Raw genomic sequence first — 25,588 nt, 5'->3', positions numbered from 1 at the left:
CAACACGCGCCATAGCAGAACGCAGCGGAGGGGAGGGGGGCGAGAAAGCTCCCCTAAGCCCCGCCCTTCCGGCGCAGCCCGCCGCTCCGCGCGGCCGTTAGAGCTGAGGGCGGGCTGTTGGCGGGCGGCTGCGCCATGGGCAGCGCTGAGGGCACAGGTAGGCGCGGGCTGCGGCTCTGAGGGTTCCGCCCGTCTCCGCTGCCCTGTAGGGCCTCGCGGCGGAGCTGACGCCTTCCGTTTTATGCAGACGTGATGTTGCTTAAAGGTTCCTACTCTCCTCTTTGTGTTGTGGATCCTTAAGCTTTTTATGCGCCCTCCCTTTTCCCCAGCCACGCTTTTAGGTCTGGAGGTGGCTGGTTTCGAGGCTGAGCTGCTGGAGATGCTGCTCGAACCTGCCTCGAGGCTACAGCTGTTAAAGCGGTACTGCATGCGGTCTGTGGAACTGAATGAAGAGTAGGAATGGAAAAGCATTTCTCCCCGTGTACAGAAAAGCAAAAGCAGTACCCAGGAGGTCTTGTGTAGGAACCACACAGCCCTCTTTCTTCCCTTTTCTTCCTTCAAACGATGTCATCGCTTTTCCAGCACCCTGCAGTCCATGGTAACGCTCACTGCTGTTTCTATGAAGGACTGTCAGCTCTCAGCAGTGCTTTGGCTGATGCTGCCTGTGTTCCTCACTGCTCACATTTCTCTCTGAAGGAAATCCCACTGGGTGCAGAAAGCATTGCTGCCCTGATCACACCAAGTACTGAGCCCATTGTGTGGCATTGGCCTCATGTCAAAGGCACCTGAAGTGGTTCCATCTTTCACTGTAACTATCCACTCTGTATTTCTGTGTCTTCCAGTTCTGTCGTTAATATACTCTACTTCTTTATAGATTGGGTCGACGTTGCCAATGATCTTTTAAGGAGCTGTCACGTAAACCAGCATATAAAGCATCTCTCAGAGTGCGGAGCTGATGTATTTGTTTGTCTTTATGAGTCGATCCTAGGAGAAAAGGTACCAGGTGGGAACGTTAATTCCTAAGGATGCTTCTGTGTGCTTCTGCATATTTTACAATGGACAAGTTCAAGTTTGCAAATTTTGCAGCTAGGTATTGTTTGTGCTGGGAGTGAAGAATGAAAACTATTTAAATAGTCAGTGTTCTTGTATTCAGTACTTCAACTGATAGGATCCCCACATCTTCTAGGGGATATCCTATATTTATGCTTATTTTTCATTAAAGGTTTCATACAACCATATAATTATTGAACTTTTCACCAAGTCATTTTCTACTTACAAATTGGTATTTTTAAACTAAAAGTAGTTTAAGTAAAAACAACAGCAATAAGCTGTCAATTCAGATAGCATTAAATGTACGTATTTGTTTTAAATAGATTTCATAGCTACTCCTAGAAGCCAAGAGGACGATGCACATAATGTACAAGCTGTAATAGATTCTCTGGCATTGGACTACCTGCAGGTCAGCTTGTCACACATCACTGGTAAGTAATCATAATGTGGACAAGCACTATATACATTTGATTAAATTTGAACACTACATAAGAACCGTATGCCACAAATATTATATAAATATATAGATAATGTTTATATATATATGTGTAGTGGAATTAGATACAGTATCTGTAAGCTTTCAGTTATTAGAACTGAAAATATTTTAAGATACATTAAGTATATGGCTGCAGCTGTACATGAGTGACCAGCTGTGCTCTGAGCTGACCTTCACAAGGATTTCCAATTCTGAATAGAAAACTCCTATTCTTTGAAGACTTTCAAACTAATTGCTAGCAAATAATAAATAAGTAATTATTGATATGACTGTACCTTCTCTTAAGGTGAGAACATTGTGAAAGGAGAAAGGGAGTCTATCAGAAACCTCCTTGAAATATTTGATGGTTTGTTGGAGTATCTTACAGAAGAATTCAGTGAATCCTCTTCTCAAAATGGAGGTGAGAAGACAGATTTCCATGTTTAAGGTATTGTGTTCTGATGATACATTATTATGGATTCTCCAATCCGTACCATTCTATAATTTTACATATAATCTTTATAATATTTTTAAAAGCATTTATAATGATATATATATATATACATATATACACACACACACACACACACACACACACACACATATATATATATATATATATATATATATATAAAGACCCTTAAACTATTTTGATAATAGTGAAGATAAAACCTTTTAGTTAATATATAAAATAATTTTTCCTGGAAATTAATACCTCTTCATTATTAACAGATGAGACTGTACTGCCCAATAGCAAAATTCAAATTGTGTCTCCAGAGCAGCTGGAAAGCAATGCTGGTCAACTTATGCCATCTTTGAAACTTTCATCAGTTGACAGGTAAGAATAACTTTGAATACATGCATTGACACAGTAAGTTACTGTTATTTTTGCACATCTGTAGAGCAGCTAGTAGTTCTCAGTAATACCAGGGAAGAAACATACATCCCTCAAATGGAACACAAACTAACTTTCTCCTCTAGCTGGCAGAAAAACATCTCTAGATTTTTTTGCTTTGAAGAATTCTGATGGCATCGTTTCCATTAAGCTTATTTTCCCCATGAAACAAAATTCATAAAGAACTTTGTCCCACTTTTAAATGACTGCATTTTAGTTGAATAGCATTAAATCCATCTTCCTGACTTCCACATTAGTTTGTTTTGTGGAAGCTGGCCTCCTGTGTCCTGCACTGCAGTAGCCAGCTGACTGAAGTAGAGTTGGGACTCTTCTGCATCTCCACCTTGTGGACTGAAGAGGCAAAGACTTTTAGACTAAATATTTTATCACTTCATATTCCCCTTAGGTCTCAGTCAGAATGCTTTGTCCCATTGTGTGATGTAGATGGTTCAGAATCTACCAGTGAATTAATTCGACTTGGAGATACAGCTCATCTGGACTCGGAGAGAGGGGAAGGTGAGCTTGGATACATATATTTTTAAGACTAATCTGTAGTAGCATTTCTACAGACAGCGAAATTGTTATCTGTTTTGCTGATGCCAAAACAGTTCAGCAGTTTAAATGTGTCAGTGAACAAAAGTAAGTCACAAAATTCAAATTCTGCTTCTTTTGGAACTCCTCTCAAATTTAAGTATCTATGCTGCTAAGTCATACCTACACGTATACAGAAATACAGATTTACTAAAACAACTGATATGTAGGCTCAAGTAGCCTACCTTTAAAATTTAACAGTTCTGTGCAATCAAACAAATATGGTAATTAACATTAGATACTTAATCTTCCTTCTAATATGCATGGATGATATACAGAAATAACATGCCACTTCTATAGATAACACTTTTAATTTCAAGTTCTTTATATTGGTTTCTTAAGGATCCTTGGAGTCCATTCACAGCACTGAACTGCCAAAAGAGCATTTCAGTTCCAGTGCTCAAAGACTCAGGGAGCCAATATGCCAGGCTGTTCCTTTGCTACCACCATTTCAGCCTGCTGAAGCCAGGTCCTGTGATCCTGTACACAGAGATCACCAGAGCTTGGACAGTCAGTCAGCGGCTTTGGTTAACAGTCAAGAACTGGAATCTCCTACTGTAAGTAAAAACCCATCCTTTGTTTTTTATTAATCAATACTCCGTTCATTTTAAAACCATCTAATTGAGAGGGGTGTTTATATTGCACACACAGAGATGCATACCATGGACATAATCAACATTCCTGCACAGTTTGCAGTTGACAATATAATCATGGTTGTGTTCTTGTACAGCTAGCAATAAAATCAGCACTGATTGCCATGCACAGGCAAACTTACTGTATTACCTTCCTGTCTCATTTTTCTTGTGTTTTCTTCCAGCTTGAAATGTCACTTACACAAAAACCTGAAGATATTTCAGGTGCTCTTCTGTCAGGAAAGATCCCTGGTGAGAGAGAATTTTGTTTCCTACAGAACAACTCCATGTATCAAATGTTGCCTTAATTTTATATGTAGTACAGAAAACATGGTTTTAAAACTACCAGTGCATCTATTTAAAATTCTCTTGGTGTTTTTTTGTATATAAATAGGTTACTTCCAAGCTGTTCACTGTGCTTGAGAAAATAGCCTATCCCCAGTTCAACTCCTTTCTTACTTAATCCAATTAAGATGCGCCTGTGCTACAGAAATCACTTCTCTAGATGAGCTTATTCTGAGCAGGGGGACGTGGCCCAAACACACCACTTTCAGATTGAGGAAAAGATTCTTAATTGCTACTGTAGAAAAGCATGAAAACTACTTTCTAAACCTTATTTTCTCTGTTGCCTGGGAGACACTGATTACCTTTCTAGTTTCCATAGCACTCCTATGACACTGAAAATGTAAAACCTGAAAAATCACTGAAATGAATGTAATAATTGTAAACACAGTTCCCTTGTCATTATGTTCTCTTTGGATGATTTAAGTTCAAAAGGCCACAGATCTTTTTTGGTAGCTATTCCCACATTAATGGGCACACTGCAATCTACACAAGTGACTAACACTAACCTGTCATCTGCTTCTGCAGCAGGAGACAAGACCGTCTCGAATGATGCTGAGGACAATGTGAAGGTAGATGTTTCAACTTCACCATCTTTGTGAAAGCTCAGTCATTGCTGTTGGATTCTTTTCTTGTTATTTTGTGGCGCTTTTGGGCTTCTCACTTCAATGCAGGAGTACACTTAATAACAGAACACTGTTAGACAATGGCTGCATGCAGTTTGCAAATCACATCAGTTCTTTCAGGAAGTGTTTCCTCCAGGAAGTATAAACACCAGTACATATAGAGTTCTAATTAATCACAAGTACTTACTAGTTCTCGTTGTCTTATTCAGAGGGGACATTCACTTCCTTGTGTATCAGAATTCTAAATTAGTAAGAATTTGGTTTTATGAGGTTATTTTAAAATTTTGCTCCCTTCCTAAAGATCGCTGAATTGCCTGATTGCATGTTATTTTCTTGCATTGCCCTTTGTTTTTCAAAACCTACAAATGGTTCAGCAGATACCATTCTGTGACTATACTGGAAAACTACTTTTTTTTTTTTTTTTTTGGCCTTCTGCAGCCACAAGAGGTACTCACAGACGTGTCTGCTTAAAGCACTCTTTCCTTAAAACTCATTTTCAGTTGGTACATTTGCAAGTGTATGCACGATGACCTTGAATTACTCTGGTTTGAATAGATAAACTACCAACCAACACTAAAGCATTGGCATAAGGACAAGTGATTTATTTTAGTATGTTTGCTTTGAATTGCTGCTTAGCCCATACTCAGCACTAAGTTCAGCTTGCTTAGTGCATTACTTGGCACTAATCCCCCAGGCTAGTGAGGCAGTATATAGGGACACTGATAATGTAGACTTTGTTATTCTGATTGGTGGCTTAGTTGTAGATGATTCTTAAACTGATCTATATTTTTGCTAGCTTATTTCTTTAAACATCTACTGTGTGTGTGTGATCATATGGTTTGAAATGGTTCTTCTATAAATGCTGTTGTAGGATCTCTCCTATTATAATCTGTGGTACTTCTGAGCATTACTGTGTAAATCTTAATTTTTGCTCTTAATCATTTTTCAAGGTTCCTTGGGTATATGGGACTTCTACATCTGCTTCTCACTTAGATCAAAAATTCTCCTTACACAAGGAGATACAAATAACACAACATCCAAGCCCTGAATCAAGACATCTGCCTAGAAAGAAGAGGCAAGTTCAGTTTTCTTGGAGCTGAGCCATTTTCCTGTACAATCCCTCCTGTCTCCAGCTTTTTTTTTTTTTTAATGAGGCATCTTCCTCATCTGTATGAGTGCATAACTTCAGCAGAAGCCTTTCCTACTTCCATCATGTGCGCATTTTCTTAAATACAGTTGTAGGCCCTTACACAATGAGCTGTACTTCATCCTATAAAAATGTGCTTATGCAAAAAGTGAGCTGGAATTGTATGAGGTAATATTTATCTCTTAAGTTTTCAGAATAGAAATGAAATCTGGTTGTTTTGTTTTGTTTTTCAGATATGAAAATTCTACCATAGATTCACTTGAAGTTCCTCTTTCCCACAGAACAACAAAGGAAAACCTGTCTAAGCAAGAGCTGCATCAAGTATCACAAAAACTTTCTCGCAGGTTAAATGAACTAGATTCAGTGAGTAAAATCTTTGTTGTATCCAGACAAGCTAGCCTTAGAAATAACAGCGGGAAACAATAATATAGATTTTATATTAATGAAAAAGCAATTTGCAATTAACACTGGGTATGGCACTTCTAAATTTGAATGAACAATTGATCCTGACCCCCTTCCCAAAAATCTGTCCAATAGATGTTAAAGAGAGCTTTGGGTGGGCGTACCAGAGAGGAGGTGACAGATGAAGACAACCTGTCTCAGCACAGTGACAGTGTCATGGATTACCGCCGAAGGAGAGCTGAGCGAGGTAATCACAGAACCACCAAGTAATGATTCTTAGGACACGTAAGTTTTAGAATGGGAAAAAAAATCCTTCTGTAAAGCTGATGCACTGACCTACACACAGCTTTACTAAGTTCTGTGCTCTGTGTCGGTGGCAATCTGATTTTATAACGACTCCATATGAAGACTTGGATATAAAACTATCCTATAACTTGATCTAATCCACACGTACAACATTATATTGCAAGATGGAGCTGTTTATGAATCTTGTAAAACAGTCTCTGTTGTTAACTTTAAATGGTTTTTGCTGGTTTATCCCTTCCCATCTTAAATATCTCTTAGCACTTCTGCTATCATAAAAGCCCCCACACATAGGATTCAGAGCAGGGATAAATCTAAAAGCAAAGGCTTTAGCTTTTTGTCATTTAATTTGTGCTAAATATTTCAATTTCGCTGTGGATGGCTTTTAACTTGGTTGGAGCTTTTTTTTTTTCCTGCTCGAAGCTGGATAGTTACTAAAACACCTCTCCTTACAGATATACCACACCTGAAGTACCCAAGCAGGACACGATCCCTTTCTCCATCATCACCCTCATCTCAGCATCAACTTTTTTCTGAGTCAGAAGACATACTTTGCAGTAATGGAAAAGGCCAAATGAAAAAAATTCGCAACAAGTTGCAAAAAGAAAAGGATGAAAGAACACAAGAAGCAAAGGTAACTTCAGGGTTAGACCTGTTAAGTCATTCTTAGTACAGTTATGCTAAGAGTATTGGAACTGAATGTCCTTATTTACTGGAGGCATTTGGCCCACTTTTATGATTTTGCACTGTTGTATTTGTAGACTCCAAATACAAAAAAAGATGCAGACTCCAAATACTGCAGGAAAAACAAGTCTTAAGTGGAAGGAACAATTTTAACTCATATTCTGAAAAAGCTAATGAGGTATCTATCCATTGGACTGGTTATTTTCTCTGCAAAGTTCCTTTTATTTTTGCTTTCTAGATGGTTGCTAAAGCTTATGAAAATGAACTAAGAATTTATGAAGCTCGGGAGAGGCTTAGACTTTCCAAACTCAGAGAAGAAGTCAAGGAACTGGTATGTAAAGCAGTATTTTGCTAGTTATTTTAAAATTTGTCTAAATACTCTATCCAGGCACTATGCATGTTTTCATATGGTTTACATGAAGTGATTTCAAGAGACTGCAATTTAAATAACTATGGTAAGTCAGAAGACAGCTTCTGTAGACTGGCCTGAACCTCTGATGATGCTAGTTATCTCTCTAAGAACAAGTCTGACTAGCTGCAGGCCCTCTCAGCTATTTCCTACATGCCTCCCCCGTTCCCCAGGCTGAGAGCTGGATGCCCTATACAGTGTAGGTAATTTGCTTTATGTTGTCATATTTATGTTTTTTCCAACTACTCTAGAAGTCATTTTTTTTGTGCCAGGATCATTTTCTACTATTATGAATCTGGCAGAAGGGTTCTTACATACTTTCTAGTACTGCTACTTTCTTACATAGTACTGGACCATCAAGGCACTCAGGTTGAAAGCCATGTCATTCTGCTGTGGGATGCACTGGTTTTCACAGCTTTTGCAGAAGCAGTGATCAGACTGCTGCACTATTGTTAAGTGCTGCAAAAGAGCTGAGGTTATGCAACAGAGAGATGTAACCTTTATTTGAACTGTGCACTGCATTTGGTAAACTTTAAATTCTCAAGAATTCAATTCAGTATCTCCAATTTCTCATTCTACAATTTTTAATGCCATTTAAGTTCTGATATCCAAACTATACATCTATCAGTCTTGCCCTTCTCATACCTGTTCTCCATCTGTTTCACATCTGCTCCAAAGGAACAAGAATACAAGGAAAACATCTTTAAAGAATCTCCAAAAATCCCTCAGCCAGTGAGAGTTTATTCTAGAAAAACCACACCTAGGAATCCCAGATACAGCCAGTGGATTCCAAAACGAGGGACTGTGAAGCCAAAGAAAGCAGCTCCAAGTAAGAAACGCAAAACTATACTTGGTGGAAAACTGGCATCCTTTGAAAGCATGTGTTAGAACTCCAAGCATAAAGGCATTGGTCCAATATATACCAGTCAGCTGTAGCATTTTCCCCTTCTTGTGACCTCCATACGTCTGGATTTTTGTTACAGAAGATAATGCTCTAAGTAAATGTGAACCACCCATGCACAGTTCAAAACTCGGACCCACTTGCTACCTCCTTAAACTCTCCTGGATTATTTTCAAAGCTTGTTTCCATTCCTGCTACTCCTGTGTTTGCTCCACTATACTCTGAGCTCAGTCTTTCTTCCCACTATTTTCTTTTCCTGAACTGAGCCTCTAGCTTTAGTGGGTTGGTGCTAAAACATATGCAGGTGGACGAGCAGAATGTTGGTAGGAAAAGACCCTGCTGTTGTAACAGTAATTATGCTGTGGGTTTTGCTGAGTCAGAGATGTTCCAAGAACAGTGAACACAAATCACAGGCTCAGTACTGCCAAACAGCATTATGTCTGTTTTTATGTAAGGTCATGGTACAATCCCCTAACGTGCCTGAATGTTGGTTAGGGACACTGTTGGGATTTTTTTGTTTGTTTTTATAAGTGTTTGAATTGCATTTACTTGGTAATACTCACTTGTTTCATCTGCCTGTAGTTTAGTTTATTTCATGCCACCATAATCAAAGATGTAATGAGAATGTTGGTTGCAAACCAGTTTGTTTTCCACTTCTTTGTTTTCCACTATTTATTTGACCTGTATCTGCCACTGTATTAGCAGTATTTTTAATTGCTGAAGCCAATGAAACAAAGAAAGTTGTGACTTATTAGTGACAATCTGAACCATCTGAAGAAGGGGATGCCTCTCTAAATAGGATTAAACATGGTAAAGGGGGAGAAATGAGTCCTGAGCTACAAAAGCTGTTCTTCACCAGAAAAGAAAAAAAGCCACTTACATGGGATTGGTTTCTCAGCTGCTGCATTGAAAGAGATCCTGTGTACTGCTGAGTTGAGCTTGACATCATAGTAACAGCATGGTAGTTGCATACAGTGTTCAATCTGAAGTATTTCCTAACTTAGGCTGATACCGTCTGGAAGAATTCAGCACTAAATGTAGTTTCCAGGAGTTTATTGCTTACATCTTTCTTACTTGTAGTGAAAGTCAGGGATGATGACCTCCTGGTTCAGCTACTGGAAGAGTTTCCCCACCTGCATATTTCCCAGCACACTATGAACAAAATGTGGCAGCAGCAGCTCGCACAGACTGAACGGCTTAAAGCAGCTTCTGGCAAGGCTAGACTCAAACTCCAAAATGAAGTGAGTGTTCACATTCTTACCTTTTAAGCATCAGCAGGGATAGCACTTCTGACAGAAGGGTAGCACTCATCAGTTTGTATTTCATAGTAAAATCATCCTGACTATGCACCATAGATAAGGACACGAACATCCTGAGCACATCCTTTCATACTGTATGTCTCAGCTGTGAGATAGAGCACGGATACTGCTTATTTACACTTGCATTTCTATTTAACAGAACTTATGTCATATTTGTAAGTACTACTTTATCATCATCGTCAGTAGTGTTTACTACAGTGATTAACTCTCAATATAAACAGCATAGTAAAAAGGTAATATTTCTGGGACAGCTCCAAATACAAACGCCTGTCCTGCAGAATGATAGAAGTAACTTCTTTTTTTCTTTTTTAAATTAAACCTCCAGGTTCAACAAGCCTTGAAGAAGCATGAGCTTCTTGTTGCAATTATTAAAAAAGATCGAGACCATAACAAGAGACTGGTATGTTCTTTGAAGGGTATTTGTTATATAGAATACTCCCTGTTCATGAAAGGAGCTGCTTCTTTTATGACAACTTTATGCCTTTGGAGTAACTGTGGCCTCAAATGCCATGTAACCTCTTTGCTGTGTGGCCATTTGGAATGAAGTACTACTACTACTTTTAGCTGCTGCTTTAAAACGCAAGCTGAGAACATGTGAGGAAGAGAAACTTCAGCCTGCTGGTTTTAATGTTAAAAACACCAGCAACTGTGGCAACCCTGACTCCTTAATTATATAGTACTGTTGATGGCAACACTGTGCTAAGTCAGCAGTGATTACATTGCATTTATAACTTAAAGCTTTAAAATTGGAATAAGGAGTTCCTTAGTTAAGGACCCTATTAGAAATGATCAACAAAACTTGGCTTAAGCAAATCTACTGAGAGATTGGTGGTCTTACAGCAACTTTTTTCCATTTAGCAAGAATTAAAGCAACGTATCTACCGCCAGAAATGGACTCAGAGTAAGGTGAGAGAGAAACGCCAGCAAGTTGTTAGAGCCAGGAAATACTATGAAGATTACCGTGTCCAGCTGCGTGCCAAGATGATGCGGGCTAGGACAAGGGAAGAAAGGGTAAGCCCGAGTTGTTCTGCTTTGCAAGCATGGAATTCTTCTGTATTGTTTGGATGCGATTGCTAAGGACCTGCAGTATCGTAGTACAATTAATGGTTGAAGTAGACAGAGGCAACTTAAGTGAACAGAATGAAGGAGCCAGGATTAAGTGGCTGGACAGTCAAAGCCATGATGAAAAGGTTCCTTCTTTGGAAACACTGAGACAGTTGAAGGCAGGCCACTGTAAAACGGGAAGGATGCTTGATAGTGTTAAGGAAAGGAGAAAAAGGCTCACCATCAGCATGAAAAAACAAGGCTAACATCAAGACAGACTGAAGAAGCAGGAGAATTAAGAGGTTCCTAGAGCTACTATCCAGAGAAAATAACCTAAGTTTTCAGTTATGGAAACTGACAAAAAAAACACAACTGCTTTCACTCATCTTTGTTAAATAAAGTGGACTTCTTGACAGATGAACTCTATTTAGGGCTGCACATCACAGCTAAGTTAAGCCAGCAGTGCTATTTTATTTTACAAGACTAGCTGCACAGTTCTCACCTTTTAAAGTCTAGGAAGTTTTGTGTATTAACTCACTGTTATTGACCTGAGCTCTGTTTGTGTCTGAACTGTGCAGCAGTGTTCTGGGAAGTGTGAGTGCAGGCTGGATTTCCTGTTATTGGAAATCTGGGTGAATATCCTGAATTAGAGTGCTGTGGGCTGTAGCTCCACACATTCAGAGTTTAGTTCGTATAGGAAAAATAAGCTTTGATCAGTATATCCTTGCTGTTCTAGCCACTCTTAATCATCCTGACTGAACAAATCTGAAAAACATACTTTTAATAAGAATTCCAGTTAAATGAATATTACAAACATAGCTCAGCTGTGTCTGTACCACTGGTACTAGATGTATAACTGTACTTTTTCAAGGGCAGTGACCCTTTTTGTGACTGCCTTTTCGTCAGGAGAGAAAGCCTCTCAAATATGTTAACATTTACTTACAACGCAACATATTCAAATTAAATTGGTTGATCTAAGCCTTATATTCAAAAAGGTTTAGTACTCCCCAAAACAACAAAGCTTTTTAAGTTTCTAGGAAAAATTTGTTTGCTTTTTTAATTGTTGGCAGATATTTAAAAACTTATTTGAAGAAGGCTTAGAAATTCAGAAGCAAAGACTGAAGGACCTGAGAGCATACGCTCAAGAGATGCGTGCTGAGCAAAGAAGAGAGCATCAAAATGAGCTGGAGTCCATGGAGAACTATTACAGAGATCAGGTAAGTTTAACCTGCAGCTAAGATTGCCAGTTAATGTTTTTAATAGTAGAAGCCTTTCATTTCTTTAACTGGTTCAACTCAAACTTGTATTGTGCTTAGTTCTCCATGCTAGCAGAAGCTTTATCTCAAGAACGCCAAGAAATCCAAACCAGAGAGAAAGCACAAGCACAAGTAAGGATTTTTGATTTTGTGTAGATGCTTTCTTTCTTTATGCGATATGCTAATACCTGTGTTCTGTTTAGATGCTGCAGAAAGCCAAAAGAGAACTGAGGTCAAGAATGGAAAAAGAAATACAACAACTGCAAACAGCAATAATGCAAAATGATGATGAAACTTTTTTTCAAGAACTGGAGGCAGACAGACTCAGATCTAGACTTCAGATGGCTTCCTTTCAGTACAACAAAAGTGGTTTCTCTTAAGACATGGTAAATAGCACTGCAGCTGTCTGCCTGAGCTGGAGGGAGTCTCTGAGAACTGCTGTGACAGGAAGGTGGTGTGTAGCTGTTGTTCTGTAAGATCAGATCTGTCATCTCAATGTGCCAGAGGCGTAGTTGTTGGTACCTGGAACTTTGAGCGCTTTTATGATTAATAAAGTTTTAAACTACTTTCTACTGTGTAGCAAAGCTGAAATGGTGTTAGAATTTTAACATGTATTTATAAAACTTATTTAATTTTATCTTCTCATGAAAGCAGTTCAATTTTTGCTGAAATTTGAGAGGAGACATCCATTCAGTAACACAGAGATGAACCCCTTTCCAGGAAAGCATTAACGTAAAAGCCAAAAGTAAGACCTTTGTTGTTCAATTAAGACAATTAGCACAACCCTTATTTTAGGTAGCTGTCTGTAGAAGGACTCAGAGTGTAAGCTCTTTCCCCTGAAACAAGGTCGGATTACTTAATGCTATTTGTTACATTTGAAAGTAAACAATTAAGAAAAACTGAAAACTTTTTAAACCATTGATGCTGTGACAGTGCAAACAGCATACAATTTATTGCTCAACTTCTGCATGGGTACATACATTAAGTACTTAAAAACCATTTTATACAGATTTTTTTGTTAAAGCTCATGTAACAGCTGGGTGAAAATACAATGATATCAATGCTAAAACACTCTGTAATAAATACAATGGAAACGATAAACTAAGAACTGTCAGGTTGTGGAGGAGTAATTACACTTGTATAAACTAATTACAGCTACAGACGAAGCTCTGAGGATGTGGTAGAGCCAGAAACCTACTACATAGTGTAAAGTACAACAAATGGCACCTGGTAACTATATGGTGCAGTTTAAAATCTGAAGCACTTGGAGCATGCTACATTAAGCTGTATGATGCATTCGTATGATATAGAAGCAAAGCTTTTACTTCCATCAATGCAGCTAGTTTAAACGCACCAGAAGTTCTATACAGATGTAGTGTTGTAGGACAAGAATTTAAAAACAGCTTGTGTGCTCTGGACTTTAGTACAACACAACAATTTGGTAAAAATAAATCAGTTTAGGGAAACTGAAACTATGTGCAAAAAAATTAGAATACATACTGTACAAAGCACCATTACAAAACTCTTTACACCGAGAAATTAAATCCTCTGAAATTCAACTGTGTACTGTATATTTGAAATCTACAAAAGTTCTGTTCATAATTAAACATTCATATGAAAAGCAACAGCATAAAACCATGATGTGACATTTCTCTAAAACAACTAAAGACTGGATAAAGTAAAACCCAGTAAGAGGGACACACTGAAATAAATATTCACATTAATCATGGGGTGAAAGTCCAAGGTTAAAATGCAATATTAGGCTTAGCACCTTTTTGAGGGGAAAAGTAGCTGACGTGATCTTGAAATACAATTTCGCAAAGGCATCAACTCTTAAATGTTTTCTGATAAATGTGAGTGTGATGAGGTGCTTTAGTTAAAGCTCTCGGTCATTATAAAGGTAGAAAGGCACTCAAAATACTTGGTATATTCAACCTCATCTGTCAGCTGTGGAAAGTCAAATGTAAATTTATCTAGTTTTGCTTATAATATATTAAATTTACAATATTTATCTATGACAATTTAAAAAAATTCTCTATGCCATATCAAAATGGTTGGTAGAACAAATAGATGTACTGCTAAGGCTGCTGTGAAAATGAATGGTATTTATCAGCTGATCTACACTCTATATTCTGCAGAGCTCATTTCCTCCCTCCTCAGAAATGCTTTTATGTTGTAAGGGTGGCCACAACCAGGTGTTCAATACATGAACCAGCCTAAGGAGGTGGGCAGGGAGGTTCCTAGGAGGGTACAGACGCTGTGGTCAGGAGACACTACAGAAACAGTCTTTAAATAGTACTGAGGTTGACTGCCTGGGGAAAAGAGAACAGCGTATCTTTCCCCTGGAGTCACCAGCTGAGCCCTGGCTTCTCCCAAAAGCTGGATCAAGCTGGATTTTCCATCTGGCATGCTTCCATGATCAGGGTGGCTGCAGCCACAGCCTGAGCAAGAGCAGAATTAAATCCCTTACTCAACAACGTTTTGATTCTGTGTCAGGAGAGCTTCATGTCAGACCTCCAAACTTGAAGGGGTGAGAAGAGGACTTTGGGAGTTACCTAACGCAGTGGTCCCCAACCTCAGGAAGCAGTAACAAATAAGAAACGCAGTGGGCAACATCCTACTTTGCTTTCCCAGAAAAACTGGAGAAATGCAGTGGCAGCTTCTCTAGTAAGGGCTCCCTAACAGAACAAAGGTACCAGCCATTTTAAGAGTGCAACAGTCCTTGAAATGAAGAAAGAATGGCCTGATATATTTCAAACCTGGCTGTTAACAGCAAGTTTCTTGGCTTTATGTTTACATCCCTAAGTAGCCTCACCTCTGCAGCCAGCCCAGAACAAGGAAGCAAGTCTTTCAGAACAAACCTTCCAGCAACAGCTGTACAAAAAAATACATATAATCAAACGAACATGTGGATTTGGCTCACCAGGTTCTTACCACAATTCTAGAAAGTAGTCCATTGCCCACTATTCTAATACACAACATCCAGTAGTAGTTTACTCACTGCGGCAGTCAGATTTGGCAGAACAAAATGAAGTTCAAGCTCCAAGGAACAAATAGAAAATGAGCCAGTTCACTGTGTGACTCACACTGCTGTTTACATCCTGGTGTTAAAGCATTTCCAATACCCTTGACTTTCTTCTTATTGACAGTGTAAAAATAGTGCAGACTTGATGATTGATTGTAACCTACGTTAAAAAACAACACTGATTGGAAAAAAATGCTGCCTATTCCAAAGCTTCTCACCGAGAGGAGAATGCCACTGTCTGTTAAGTAGAGCCATTCATCTACACACTATGAACAGATCATACAGATCTTCACTGAGATTTCCCAAACTTACTTCAAAATTCAGTTCCCTCCACTGGTAGTGCATTTTATTCCCCTTTGCAGAGATCAACCCATGTCATAATTCATATATATACTTACTTCCATCCCTACAATCAATAAATTATGTGCTTTTAAAACCTCATTTTTGAAGCACATCGCGTATTTCAGTTAATACAACATTTTTAGTTTTACTGCCATTTTGCCTTAGTTGTAACTCAAACCCACGTGTCACGAGCAGCTAGACAAAGATTAAATTATGTTTTACCTGATAGATCTTTAGCATCCACAATATATTACGTGATTTGGCTGCATTCAAACAAGCTTTGGTCGGCTGGGTAGGATGGGTTCTGTGATGAACTGCAAACAGGTTGCTGCTGTCAAATACTACCTCATCAACATGCACACGAAGTTGAAAAATGCAGTGTTTAAAGTCAAAAGTCACAAAAAATACTCTTGACAGACTCGTTAGAAAAATGCTGCGTAAAAAAATCAAAACGTCTGCTCTTCATTAAAAAAGGTCTATTCCACGTTTAACACAAATACTGTACCAAAGGCAGTATGTGTCACTCACACTAGAAATTTTGTTTAAGGAATCTGACGAGCAATATAAATAGGCCCCAAAACATCATATTCATAATTCATGCTTGAAAAATATAAAAAAAGTTCCCTGTGGTAACATTAGTTGAATGTACATTGCAGAATATAATGTTTTACTATAAGAAAATGCAGTAACATGTAAGTGGCTTTAATTAAAAAGATTAATGATCCTTTCAGCCAATTTTATGCAAAAAGTTAGAATAATCCAAAATATTTTTTCCAAAAATAGCAGGTATAGATGCTGGTCAGTATCATACATTTAAAAGAGGCTGAAACGTGACTTGTACCGACTGCTGAAGTTGTTTCTTGGTATCTGAGAACAGAAATCAGGTAGGCAAATATAATAGATTACCTTTTACAAAAATAGTAGTAGTCTTTAAGTATAGAATACTGCTTAACTGTTGAAATGTAGGAAAAGTCAGCATTCTGTATGTTCAAGGTATTAGTTTTTAATAGCAGCTGAATGATCCTATGGCAGGAACCACAGAACCTATTTTCTTGAAAGAAAAAAATTGCAAAGTTGTCCTTTCCCTCACAGTGTCCTAGTGTAGAAAAGGGAAAGTTTCCTGTATTTCAAGCATTTCTCGAGTCTTGATGAGGGAAGGGCATTCCGGCTGACAGGAGTATAAATAGAGTCTCAGGTAAGCCTGTGAAGGGTCATTCCACAGCAAACCCACATGTTTCTTCAATGGCAGTTAGCAGCTTCTCATATAGCTTGTCATAGCTTTCATAAGGAGGAATGTCTATTCGGTTAAAGCTGCAAAGACAAAGTGAAAGCTTCAATTATTTGGATCTTACAGCCTCCCCTAGCAAATCTCTGCTGCACTTCATTTAACATATTTGAAACAATATTTGATGAGGCCAACAGCACTTCATATAAACAAAATCAATTTGTAGTTTTCACACCTTTACTACTCTGTAATAGACAGCATCTACAGTGTCCTAAAAGAAAGAAACAGTGCTAAAACAGACAGCAAATCCACATATCACAAGAGACCTGAAGAAGTCTTACCAGGTATGAGCTTTCGGCAAATTATTAGTGCTGGCATCAATCTGGTGTATTGTAAATAGTCGTGGGCCTGCAGCACCTGAAAATCCAGAAAAGATCTCTAGTACTAGTTGGAAATTGCTTTCTTAAACTGCAACAAGAAAAGACAGTAACAAAATGCAAAAAAAAAAAGAAAAAAGAAGAAAGAGAAAGGAGCTACACACAGAAGCTGAGGCCATAAGCAGCAAGCAGAAAGCCAGAAGAAACCCATAGCTCCTAACAGTCAGAGTCTGCCCCTCCACCCACACAAAGTAACCATGCTGTCATTTCTCTTCCAGCAATTTAAACAAGAACAAAGCACTGACAAGGAAAAACGTGAGATACCTGTTTTAACTGCACACTACACAACTGCAACACTTCTGAACATCACTTTTCTCACTCCTCCTAGGAAACTTCTGCAGCTCCATCTGCCCTCATATTGTAACAGGCAGTCAAACTGGATAGAATTCTCATAGATACTTTTTTTTTTTTTATATTACCTGACTGTACAGAGTCACACAGTCTCTTAAGTACAGTCATAATCTCTGCTAAAGGAAAGAGTGTAGCACAGCAGTCTTTAGATTCAGTCAGAATATGCTAAAGTTCCACCAGGCCAGAAGAGGTCACAAATGCCCTCTGTACAGCTGGCATATTTGCCTGAGTAGGCTGGCATTTAAGGATATAATCCACAGCATCAATCTTTCTTATGGGGACTCTCTAGTGTCAAATAGGAGTATTAGTAAATGAGACTGCATTACTGTATTACCACAACTCAAATCTAGAACCTGGCAAGATCCATCTTCAAATCTGTAGGAAAACAGGATTTGTTTGTTCACAGAAACTTTTTTTCTCTTTAAAAAAACAAAAAAACAAGAAAACAACTAGTATAGCCATACTAAAAGTAACTAGCACTACTTTCAAGTATTCTCAGGCCATGACCAGTTACAGTTTGTTTGGACTGTATAGTCCTTCCCTCGTACTATTTAAACACTTAAAGTAACCAGGGCCTTCAAAACCTCAGTATTCCCGACCTTCTAATGTTCCTGAATACTTTAGAGCTCAAGAACAGAGGAAAAGGACAATGAGGTCTTCTGCCTGATGAAGAGATGATGAATAAACAGATTTCTGTAGCAACTGGCTTCTGTACATGGCAGCTAAATTACCACAGAATGTGTGTTCTCTTGAGATCTTCTACCTATTAAAACAGGTTGTGGTCCATGTTTCCCTGGGCTGTTCCCTCTCATCTCGTGAAAGGACAAAACATGGTAACTATGGTGTTAACAGAGCAGCATGGGTTACAGCTGCAGCTGAGATCCAGAGTTCTGAATGAAACTCATAAAACAGGTCAGTAATTAAGCAATTGTTTCCTTTGCCAGGGCTGCCTGTGATTGTGTTGCTTTTACAATAAAAACAGCCCAGATAACTGAGCTCCTCTGCTGTTAGAACACAGGAACATTCGCTCCTTGCTGGTGTTTGCTGGTCACAGAGCTGTGCAGATGATGAAGGCTTGCAAGGGAGAGAAATGAAACAACAGTCTTCCAGGAAAAACATTCAGAGAACCCTGCTAGGATTTCTACTGATCAGAACGTATTGCTAGAAAGGGAAGGAAGTGTGAACTGAAACAAAAACAGCGGTTACAGCTGAATCAGAAGGTAATGAGCAAACTCACAAAAAGACTATTTCTGTGACTGTTATTCATCAGACCATTAAATATTCCTCTGAGAAAAGTCACGTAGCAGCCAACCAGCCTCATTTTTAGCTAATGCTTCTGTGCTGCGTCTCACTGCTTCCTCCAAGCACAGGCATTTGCAGTTACTTTGGGCAAAATGTTACCTTGCAATGCCTTGAAGCCCTGCAGAGGCACTCTGGATGAGCCAGTCACAAACTGGAGAAGTCGTGCTCTCCTCTCTTCATCAAAAAACTCCACAGCTTTCCAGAACCATTTCACAATGTTGCTGTCTGGTGTACAGTGTTTTAACCTAGTATTTGCCTTCCAGTCATTAACATCAATTTTTCCAAGTCCACAAATGATGAGCTGTAAATTTAAAATACAATTAATGATGAATCGTTAATTTAAAAAATCGTTTTGGAACTACCCAAATAATGAATAATTGATTCTGAAAAATTGATAGATTTTATTCCAAACTTCCACAGTTGCTACGAAATGCTGTGTTGAGAATCACTCTCCTAGTTCTCTTGAAGATGCATGTCAGAGACTGCATGACCTGGTAACCTCTTATACTAACTGTATTTTTGTAACAGTGCACCTGCAAGACCCCTAGAGCACTGGGGATGAAACCTCACATGTTCCTTAGTCTCAAAAGACTGCCCTAGGCTTTTATTATTACACTTGACAACGTAACATAACATTAGTGTACTGACCTCTAACTCTTTCTCATCAAATGTCTTCAGCAGATGTTGTGGGATTACTTCATTAAATCCCTTCTGTAGAGCCAGAAACTGAGCTTCAATTCCTCGTAAAAATCGCCAGTTTACATAAAGTCTGCAAGCACGTTCAAATTGGATTTATGAAAGGTGTATTCAAACACAATAAACCTGCAATTTACCCAGCCCCCCAGAAATGGCCTTAGTGACAGGAAAACATAACAACAGAGCTATTGCACTGCCACCTAGAAAGAAGAAAAAAGCCACAAAACCCATAACACTTAATTACTTAATGTGCATAAAAGTTCCTCCCATGGGAAATACCAGAAACACTGAAAAATATGTTGCTGTACCTGACATATTCCTTTTTGTTTTCTTCTGTCACTGGGATGCTTTTGCCATTAGGTTTCAGCTCATGTTGAATAATTTCCCCATATGCATTGTGTTCTACACAAAACGTATGGTCTAAGACTCCTGTGATATCATTCTCACTGGTGGAAAGAAATAAGCAAGTGACTCAATGAAACATTCTGCAAACACATTACATCCATAATTCTTTTCACAGACGTCAAAATTTATTTTTTGAATACCATTTAGAAGTACTGCTTGGAAACTAGAGGTGAACATACATTTTTGCTATATTGTATTTTAAGCCATCACAGACCTTTCAATGTTATATTTTAATAACATGTTAACTGCATAAACAAGCAAAAATCAATAAACAAATTTATGAATAACTGAGCACTTTACATCTTAGTAATCTCTTGCCCCCCCTCCTCCCAGATTTGAAATCCTTGAGCATGTTAAGCCTTTAAAGAAGCTGAATTGTGCACATAAGATGTTTCTTAAATCTGCCTGAGCAGGAGATCAAAACATGCTTCAGCTCTTGTCAACAAGCATTAGGAACATGTATCACATTAACTGAGACACAATTCTAACACTAAGATATAATGCACAGTACATACAGTATCCAAACCAAGCTGTTATGAAGATCAGGGTCAACCAATTCCATATCATCCAACGTAATTGGCTTCCCTAGCAACTGCTTATAGAAAGGCAATGTGAAGCCACCATCAATATAGTGTCCATGAAACACAGCCATCCCCATTATCCGTCCAACAAAATGGAAATATGATAAGTGTTCCTGGAATTCAAAGAAAAGACTCAGTGATCCACCTAAACACAACTCCTAGATTATATTTGCTGAGCGTTTAATAACATTTCAATACATCTTAAAAACAACAACAAAACCACCACCCAACAAACAGCTAGAGGCTGTTTGATTTCTTTTTTTATTTTATTTTTATATACAGCACATTGAGTATGTTGCTTCAAGTCTAGAAGTCTTACTGTTAAGAATTAAAACAAACTCCATTTCTCCCAAAGGAAACATAAACCAACATCTTTAAGAGTCTTAAGAACATTTGAGATGTTTCTTTGATCCACTCTAAAAAGAAATTATGTCATTTCATAAATTCAGTCTCTGAATACTGATCTGAGAACTAGATTATTAAATCTAGAGCATTATTCTCCACATGTACCTAATTTCTGGGTCACAAAAGCATCATTTTACTCAACACACACTATCAGTCATACCGGGTTAACTGCAGAATCTGGGTTGATTTGCAGTGTGTAGATATCATCTCGGGAATATTGGAAGAGACCATAATATGGATTCAACATTTCATGTGACAGCAGGTAAAGCCACTCCCTAGGAAAAAAAAAAAAGAACTTACTGCATAACCTCAGATAGATAAATAAATAAATTAATTAAAATTAGAAGTATTAATTAATTAATTCTTTTCAGTCTTTTCAAAGGACAGTTAGCTATGCACATGCAGAAATCAGAATTATTTTTACTGGTTCAGTAACTGCACAGCACCTGTCAGCTTGGCATATTTCCCAGCCTGCCAAGATTTTCCTTCAAGTTACCACTTTCTAATGGTTACTGATTATGATTCTGCCACCAAGTTGAGTGTTTAGTAGTATACATACATTTCCAGATACCCAAGCTTTACCAATCAACACCAAAGGTGTTTCTGATGCAATCTGTAATGTGCATTTTGATTTATTTACAATAAATTCTCTTTTTTTAGATGCTTTTTTCCTAGAAAAGACTATCTGAAAATATACTCTTCTGATAGATAACATTACTGGAACGCACAGAAATAAGAATGATTTTAAAAGAAAAAGAGCTATTGTCAGTCTGGTTTAGGAATCAAACCAGTGCAGTTGGTGGGGCTGGGGAAAGGGATGGAGGATGCACTGTTTACCTGGCAACACCTCCATAATCAAGGCCTTCCTCCCCACGGAACTTTATCATTAATCGCTTCCACAGATCTTTTGGCCTCATCTTCATGACTTGCCTGTAAGATTCCTGTAAATACACAACAGATTCTTTTATTAACTGCTGTTTACAGACAAGCAGCTACCACTGCTTATTATTCCACTCAGAATCCAAAGGGAAAAAAACCCCTATGTCAGTAAATTTTTGTTTCTGCTCTCATTTTTGCAGGGTAAAAAGCCAACAGTGGGACTTCTACTGACTAGAAGATGTGCAAACCTCCACGAAGCATCTTAAGAAGCACCAATGCCACCCCAGAAATCTATGGAATTATTCCTCTATCAGTAAGACTTCACCAAGACAATATAAAAAGAATGCTAAAGAGAGGCAAACCAAATGCTGATTTTAAAAAGGAATTAAATCAAAGGTTTTATTTATGTCCAGTAATGATGCCCCCAATCTTTGGTTTTGGGGAAGAGAAGAGATAGGCATGCCTGGGACACTTCAAAAGAATATAATAACTTCCACTGCTTTATAGCAGCCCTTCTCCCCCTTCTTTTTCAGTTATTACGAAGTGATTTGACTGTCTCCAAAGGGAATACCAACACATATTTCTTGGCTGGATAAACAGTGACAACACAGTGGGACTATCATGTTTGCGGGTGGAGTAAAAACACAACAGGGATGGGTGGGATGGGTGATAAAGTTCTTGAGACAAAATGTTCTCTAGAAAAGCCAATGAATTATAACTGCATTTCTTCATCAGAATTATTCTGCTGAACCATCTCAAAGATGTAAGTATCCCAACAAGGGTACTTCTGGTCACTTAGATGCCTACAGAATTCATACAACAGATCTGTTTTGGAAAAATACTGCACCTCTCTTAGTTCTGGCTGATAAGTAATCCTGACCCAAAGATGAATGCTATTCAATAACAGTCTCTTTACTGAAGTTACAAATACATCAAGGGTCATTTCTGATGGTTTGGTTTTCAATGTGCAGAGAGAGAGCTCTCCCACATTTTGGGAAGAAGTGAAACAGATCTTCAAATAGATGAAGTGCTTGGACACTTGCCTCAGTCCCTGAGACAGTCTGCACATCTCTAACCACAGGAAAACTTTTCTCCTTTTTCTTCTTCTCCATGTGGTAAACACATCTATTTTACATACACAATTGTTCTGAATATCCCCCTAAAATGCCTCCTCTCCCTATTCACCACTGGCAAAATCTCAGCTTTAACTCCAGACTTCAACATTTAGTCTAACAGAATGACTTCATCAGACCGTTACGGATAACCCTCCTCCCCTTCCCTCAATATTAACAAATGGGTCAAGTTCTCAAATTACCTCAAAAATCTCTTCCCTGGAGACCTCAATACGACAATGGCCAGCTTGAGGTTGCTGCTGTGACAGCTCTTGCCTCAGGATCTTGAGTTTCTGCACCAGGTCTCGTTTGTACCTTGGCACAGTCAGACACTCTGCCTCATCTGGAAGCTGACACAGGGACACCACCTGCTGCTGCTGCTGGTGCTGCTGATCTTTAAGTTGATTCTGGCGGCTAGAAACAAACACAGATGTTTGCAGATATTCAAGTCATACGTCTCCTGTTTTCTTTATGTGTTTCTTAAAGGTTCAGTCTTAGTACCTAATGTACTTCCGATTTACTGTGATTACTGTGATTACACTAACAACATTCAGGCCTAGAAAAAAGGAAATTCAGAGAGCTTTTATCCTGACTAAAGACATATGCTTCTGTCTTTCTTGGCAACTATCAGTTGTTTTTAGAGTTTGTTATTTCTATTAGTACTACTCTACAAAGTATGTAAAAGGTTACAGCACAATATAATAAGGTATTAACCATACAGTTTTACTACTAAGCTGCTGACACTGAATTTCTCAGGTATTCCATATTTCCTTTGCGTGTTTTGCCTTCCTTCAATTTAAAATTCAGGGATCAGCCAAACACTATGCCTCTAATCTACACTCAATACCATAGTCTGTTTTAAATGGCTATGAAAAAGAGTAAGCTTACAAAAAGATGTTTGTACTGGCAGCTTGGCAAGGACCTTGTCCCTTGTACCTGGCCTAGTCTGGACCACAGGAATGTGGGGAGCTCACATGTAACTAACTGGCACAGATAAGCAAGTAGTTTTACTAGCAATTCTAAGAGATTTTGTAAATCTAATTTCTTACTGGACAAAGTCAATTTTGAGCAGAGATGTCCTTCCTCGTGTCACTTCTCAAGTAGGTGTTTTTGTATGACCAAGCTTTTTAGTATGGCATTTCCAAACAAGAGGACAAAAGCTGTATTCTCCCTAAAACTTGAAAAGCCTCTGTGCAGGACATGTGATAATACCCAAATTTATTGGATAAATAGGAAAGGTCACAATTCAATTTTTTTTTTTCCCCCTCAATGGAATGCTAATCATTTTTTTTCCAACATCAAAGACCAAACATATGAGATAGAACCACAAACAACTTCAATATATTTTAAAATTTCAGTCTATTGCCTGTTCTGAAACAAAGTCTACTGAGAAAGCTCCCTTGACCAACAAAATTTCATTTCCAGCAGTCTTTCACAACCACAGCATTCATTTTTGGCAATTAAAAAAAGAAGTGGGAGTGTTCCCAGTTTGCCCCGTGGTTCTGACAGCTATTCTGTTATTTTTAAACCTTTTATTTAAAGTTAATTTGCATGAACCATGTTCAAGGGAAATTTACACTAGTTTACTACAATATCAGTAGTCTTACAAACCTACCATTTAGAAACCCCTGCAATGCACACATTTGGATCAGCTCAGCAATAGCTGAAAGCTATTTCATTATTAATAATATTATCTTTTTACATCTGGGCTACAGAAGCGAGTAATGTGCAGGAATCCAATTCTGTCACAATGCCCTACGACGCAATACTTTGGAAATCAGCTTAACTGATTTTGTGAGATTCAGTGTTCTCTTGACTGTTCTTAAATTAAGGCAACCTTAACTTTATTCCTAAGCTGATCACATTATTACTATAAACAACAGTTATTTTAAAAGTCAATCCCAAGAAACCAAGTCATTACAACAGCTTACAAAGATACTTGATGTGGCTCCAGAATACAGTTCTATGTCATTTGTGCTACATGCATGATATTTTTGTACTCATTATTAGTTCTAAATATGAATCTCAAACTGTATTTAATTGATAAACAAATTAAAGCAAAATTATTCTGTCTTACGCTTTTTCAAATTCTGGAAGAACAATCTTATGGAAATATTGCTTGTATATACCTACCAGGAAGAGTAACAATAAATACTAAAGTGAGGGTGCACTGGTACGACGTTTCTACTAGCATAAAAGCACAGTAACCTAGACATGGAACTAGTCAGTCTTAAAGAAAATGCAACCTCTGAAATAAGCATGAGTTCAAGATGTATGCATCAAATTAAACCAATCTAAAATAAAGCAGAACTTGAAGAAAAAATAAAGTGCCATTCTCTGTATAAGGCTAAAAATAATCAGTGTAGCATTAGCTAAATAATCTGCAGTGCTTGAAGTAATTAAATGTAATTTCTTCATTTGTTTTCACAGCTGAATGAGTATACTTGATTGTGTGCTGCACTTTGAGGATACAGCTAAGTACTTTTCAGGTACCATAACTATCAAAACCTATCATGAACTCTTGGCTAACATTTTAAAAACAGAACTGGATAACAAATTTGATTATTTTCATAACTTGTAATGCCATCATTGGAAGAATAAACTCCTTTACTCAGCTTGACAGAAAAGTCAGTATTACTAAAAGCACATTTTTTATTACAGCTTTGAACATAAAACTATCCCACCCATCCCACCCAAATACTGAACTTATTTCTCAGATAATTAAAAATGTCAGGCCAAAGATATATTGCTT

At 38.1% G+C, this 25,588-nt stretch overlaps 2 protein-coding genes across 2 annotated transcripts in view; one reads left to right on the top strand and one right to left on the bottom strand.

The window, feature by feature from the left end:
- The first annotated feature begins 48 nt into the window (after positions 1-48).
- Positions 49-12,648, top strand: CEP95 (centrosomal protein 95). Its single transcript, XM_010721517.3, has 21 exons — positions 49-157; positions 875-1,003; positions 1,374-1,481; positions 1,833-1,946; positions 2,258-2,363; positions 2,827-2,936; positions 3,354-3,568; positions 3,829-3,895; positions 4,514-4,557; positions 5,562-5,686; positions 5,992-6,121; positions 6,296-6,407; positions 6,919-7,097; positions 7,386-7,478; positions 8,235-8,385; positions 9,538-9,698; positions 10,102-10,176; positions 10,635-10,787; positions 11,891-12,037; positions 12,137-12,208; positions 12,280-12,648. Exons 1-21 carry the CDS (start codon positions 136-138, stop codon positions 12,454-12,456), a joined length of 2,490 nt encoding a protein of 829 aa, XP_010719819.1. The 5' UTR covers positions 49-135; the 3' UTR covers positions 12,457-12,648.
- A 350-nt stretch (positions 12,649-12,998) lies between these two features.
- The window catches only part of SMURF2 (SMAD specific E3 ubiquitin protein ligase 2), a 37,277-nt gene continuing 24,687 nt past the window's right edge, over positions 12,999-25,588 (bottom strand). Inside the window, exons 11-19 of the mRNA XM_010721518.2 lie at positions 23,040-23,250; positions 21,683-21,786; positions 21,006-21,120; positions 20,375-20,553; positions 19,763-19,900; positions 19,407-19,527; positions 18,858-19,059; positions 17,010-17,085; positions 12,999-16,754 (exon numbers count right to left, since the gene is read on the bottom strand). Coding sequence (XP_010719820.1) covers positions 16,655-16,754; positions 17,010-17,085; positions 18,858-19,059; positions 19,407-19,527; positions 19,763-19,900; positions 20,375-20,553; positions 21,006-21,120; positions 21,683-21,786; positions 23,040-23,250 — 1,246 coding nt within the window. The 3' untranslated portion in view covers positions 12,999-16,654. The remainder of the gene's footprint in view (positions 16,755-17,009; positions 17,086-18,857; positions 19,060-19,406; positions 19,528-19,762; positions 19,901-20,374; positions 20,554-21,005; positions 21,121-21,682; positions 21,787-23,039; positions 23,251-25,588) is intronic.

The sequence above is a fragment of the Meleagris gallopavo genome, chromosome 20 (genome assembly GCF_000146605.3).
Source record: "Meleagris gallopavo isolate NT-WF06-2002-E0010 breed Aviagen turkey brand Nicholas breeding stock chromosome 20, Turkey_5.1, whole genome shotgun sequence".
Taxonomy (NCBI): Eukaryota; Metazoa; Chordata; class Aves; order Galliformes; family Phasianidae; genus Meleagris; species Meleagris gallopavo.
Note: the sequence above shows the minus strand (reverse complement) of the source record. Positions and strands in the feature narration are given on the sequence as shown.

Coding starts and splice junctions, on each gene's coding strand:
- CEP95 (XM_010721517.3), top strand. CDS start 136: ATGGGCAGCGCTGAGGGCACAG. Junction 1,482..1,832: donor CAGCTTGTCACACATCACTG/GTAAGTAATCAT, acceptor CCTTCTCTTAAG/GTGAGAACATTGTGAAAGGA. Junction 2,364..2,826: donor AAACTTTCATCAGTTGACAG/GTAAGAATAACT, acceptor TATTCCCCTTAG/GTCTCAGTCAGAATGCTTTG.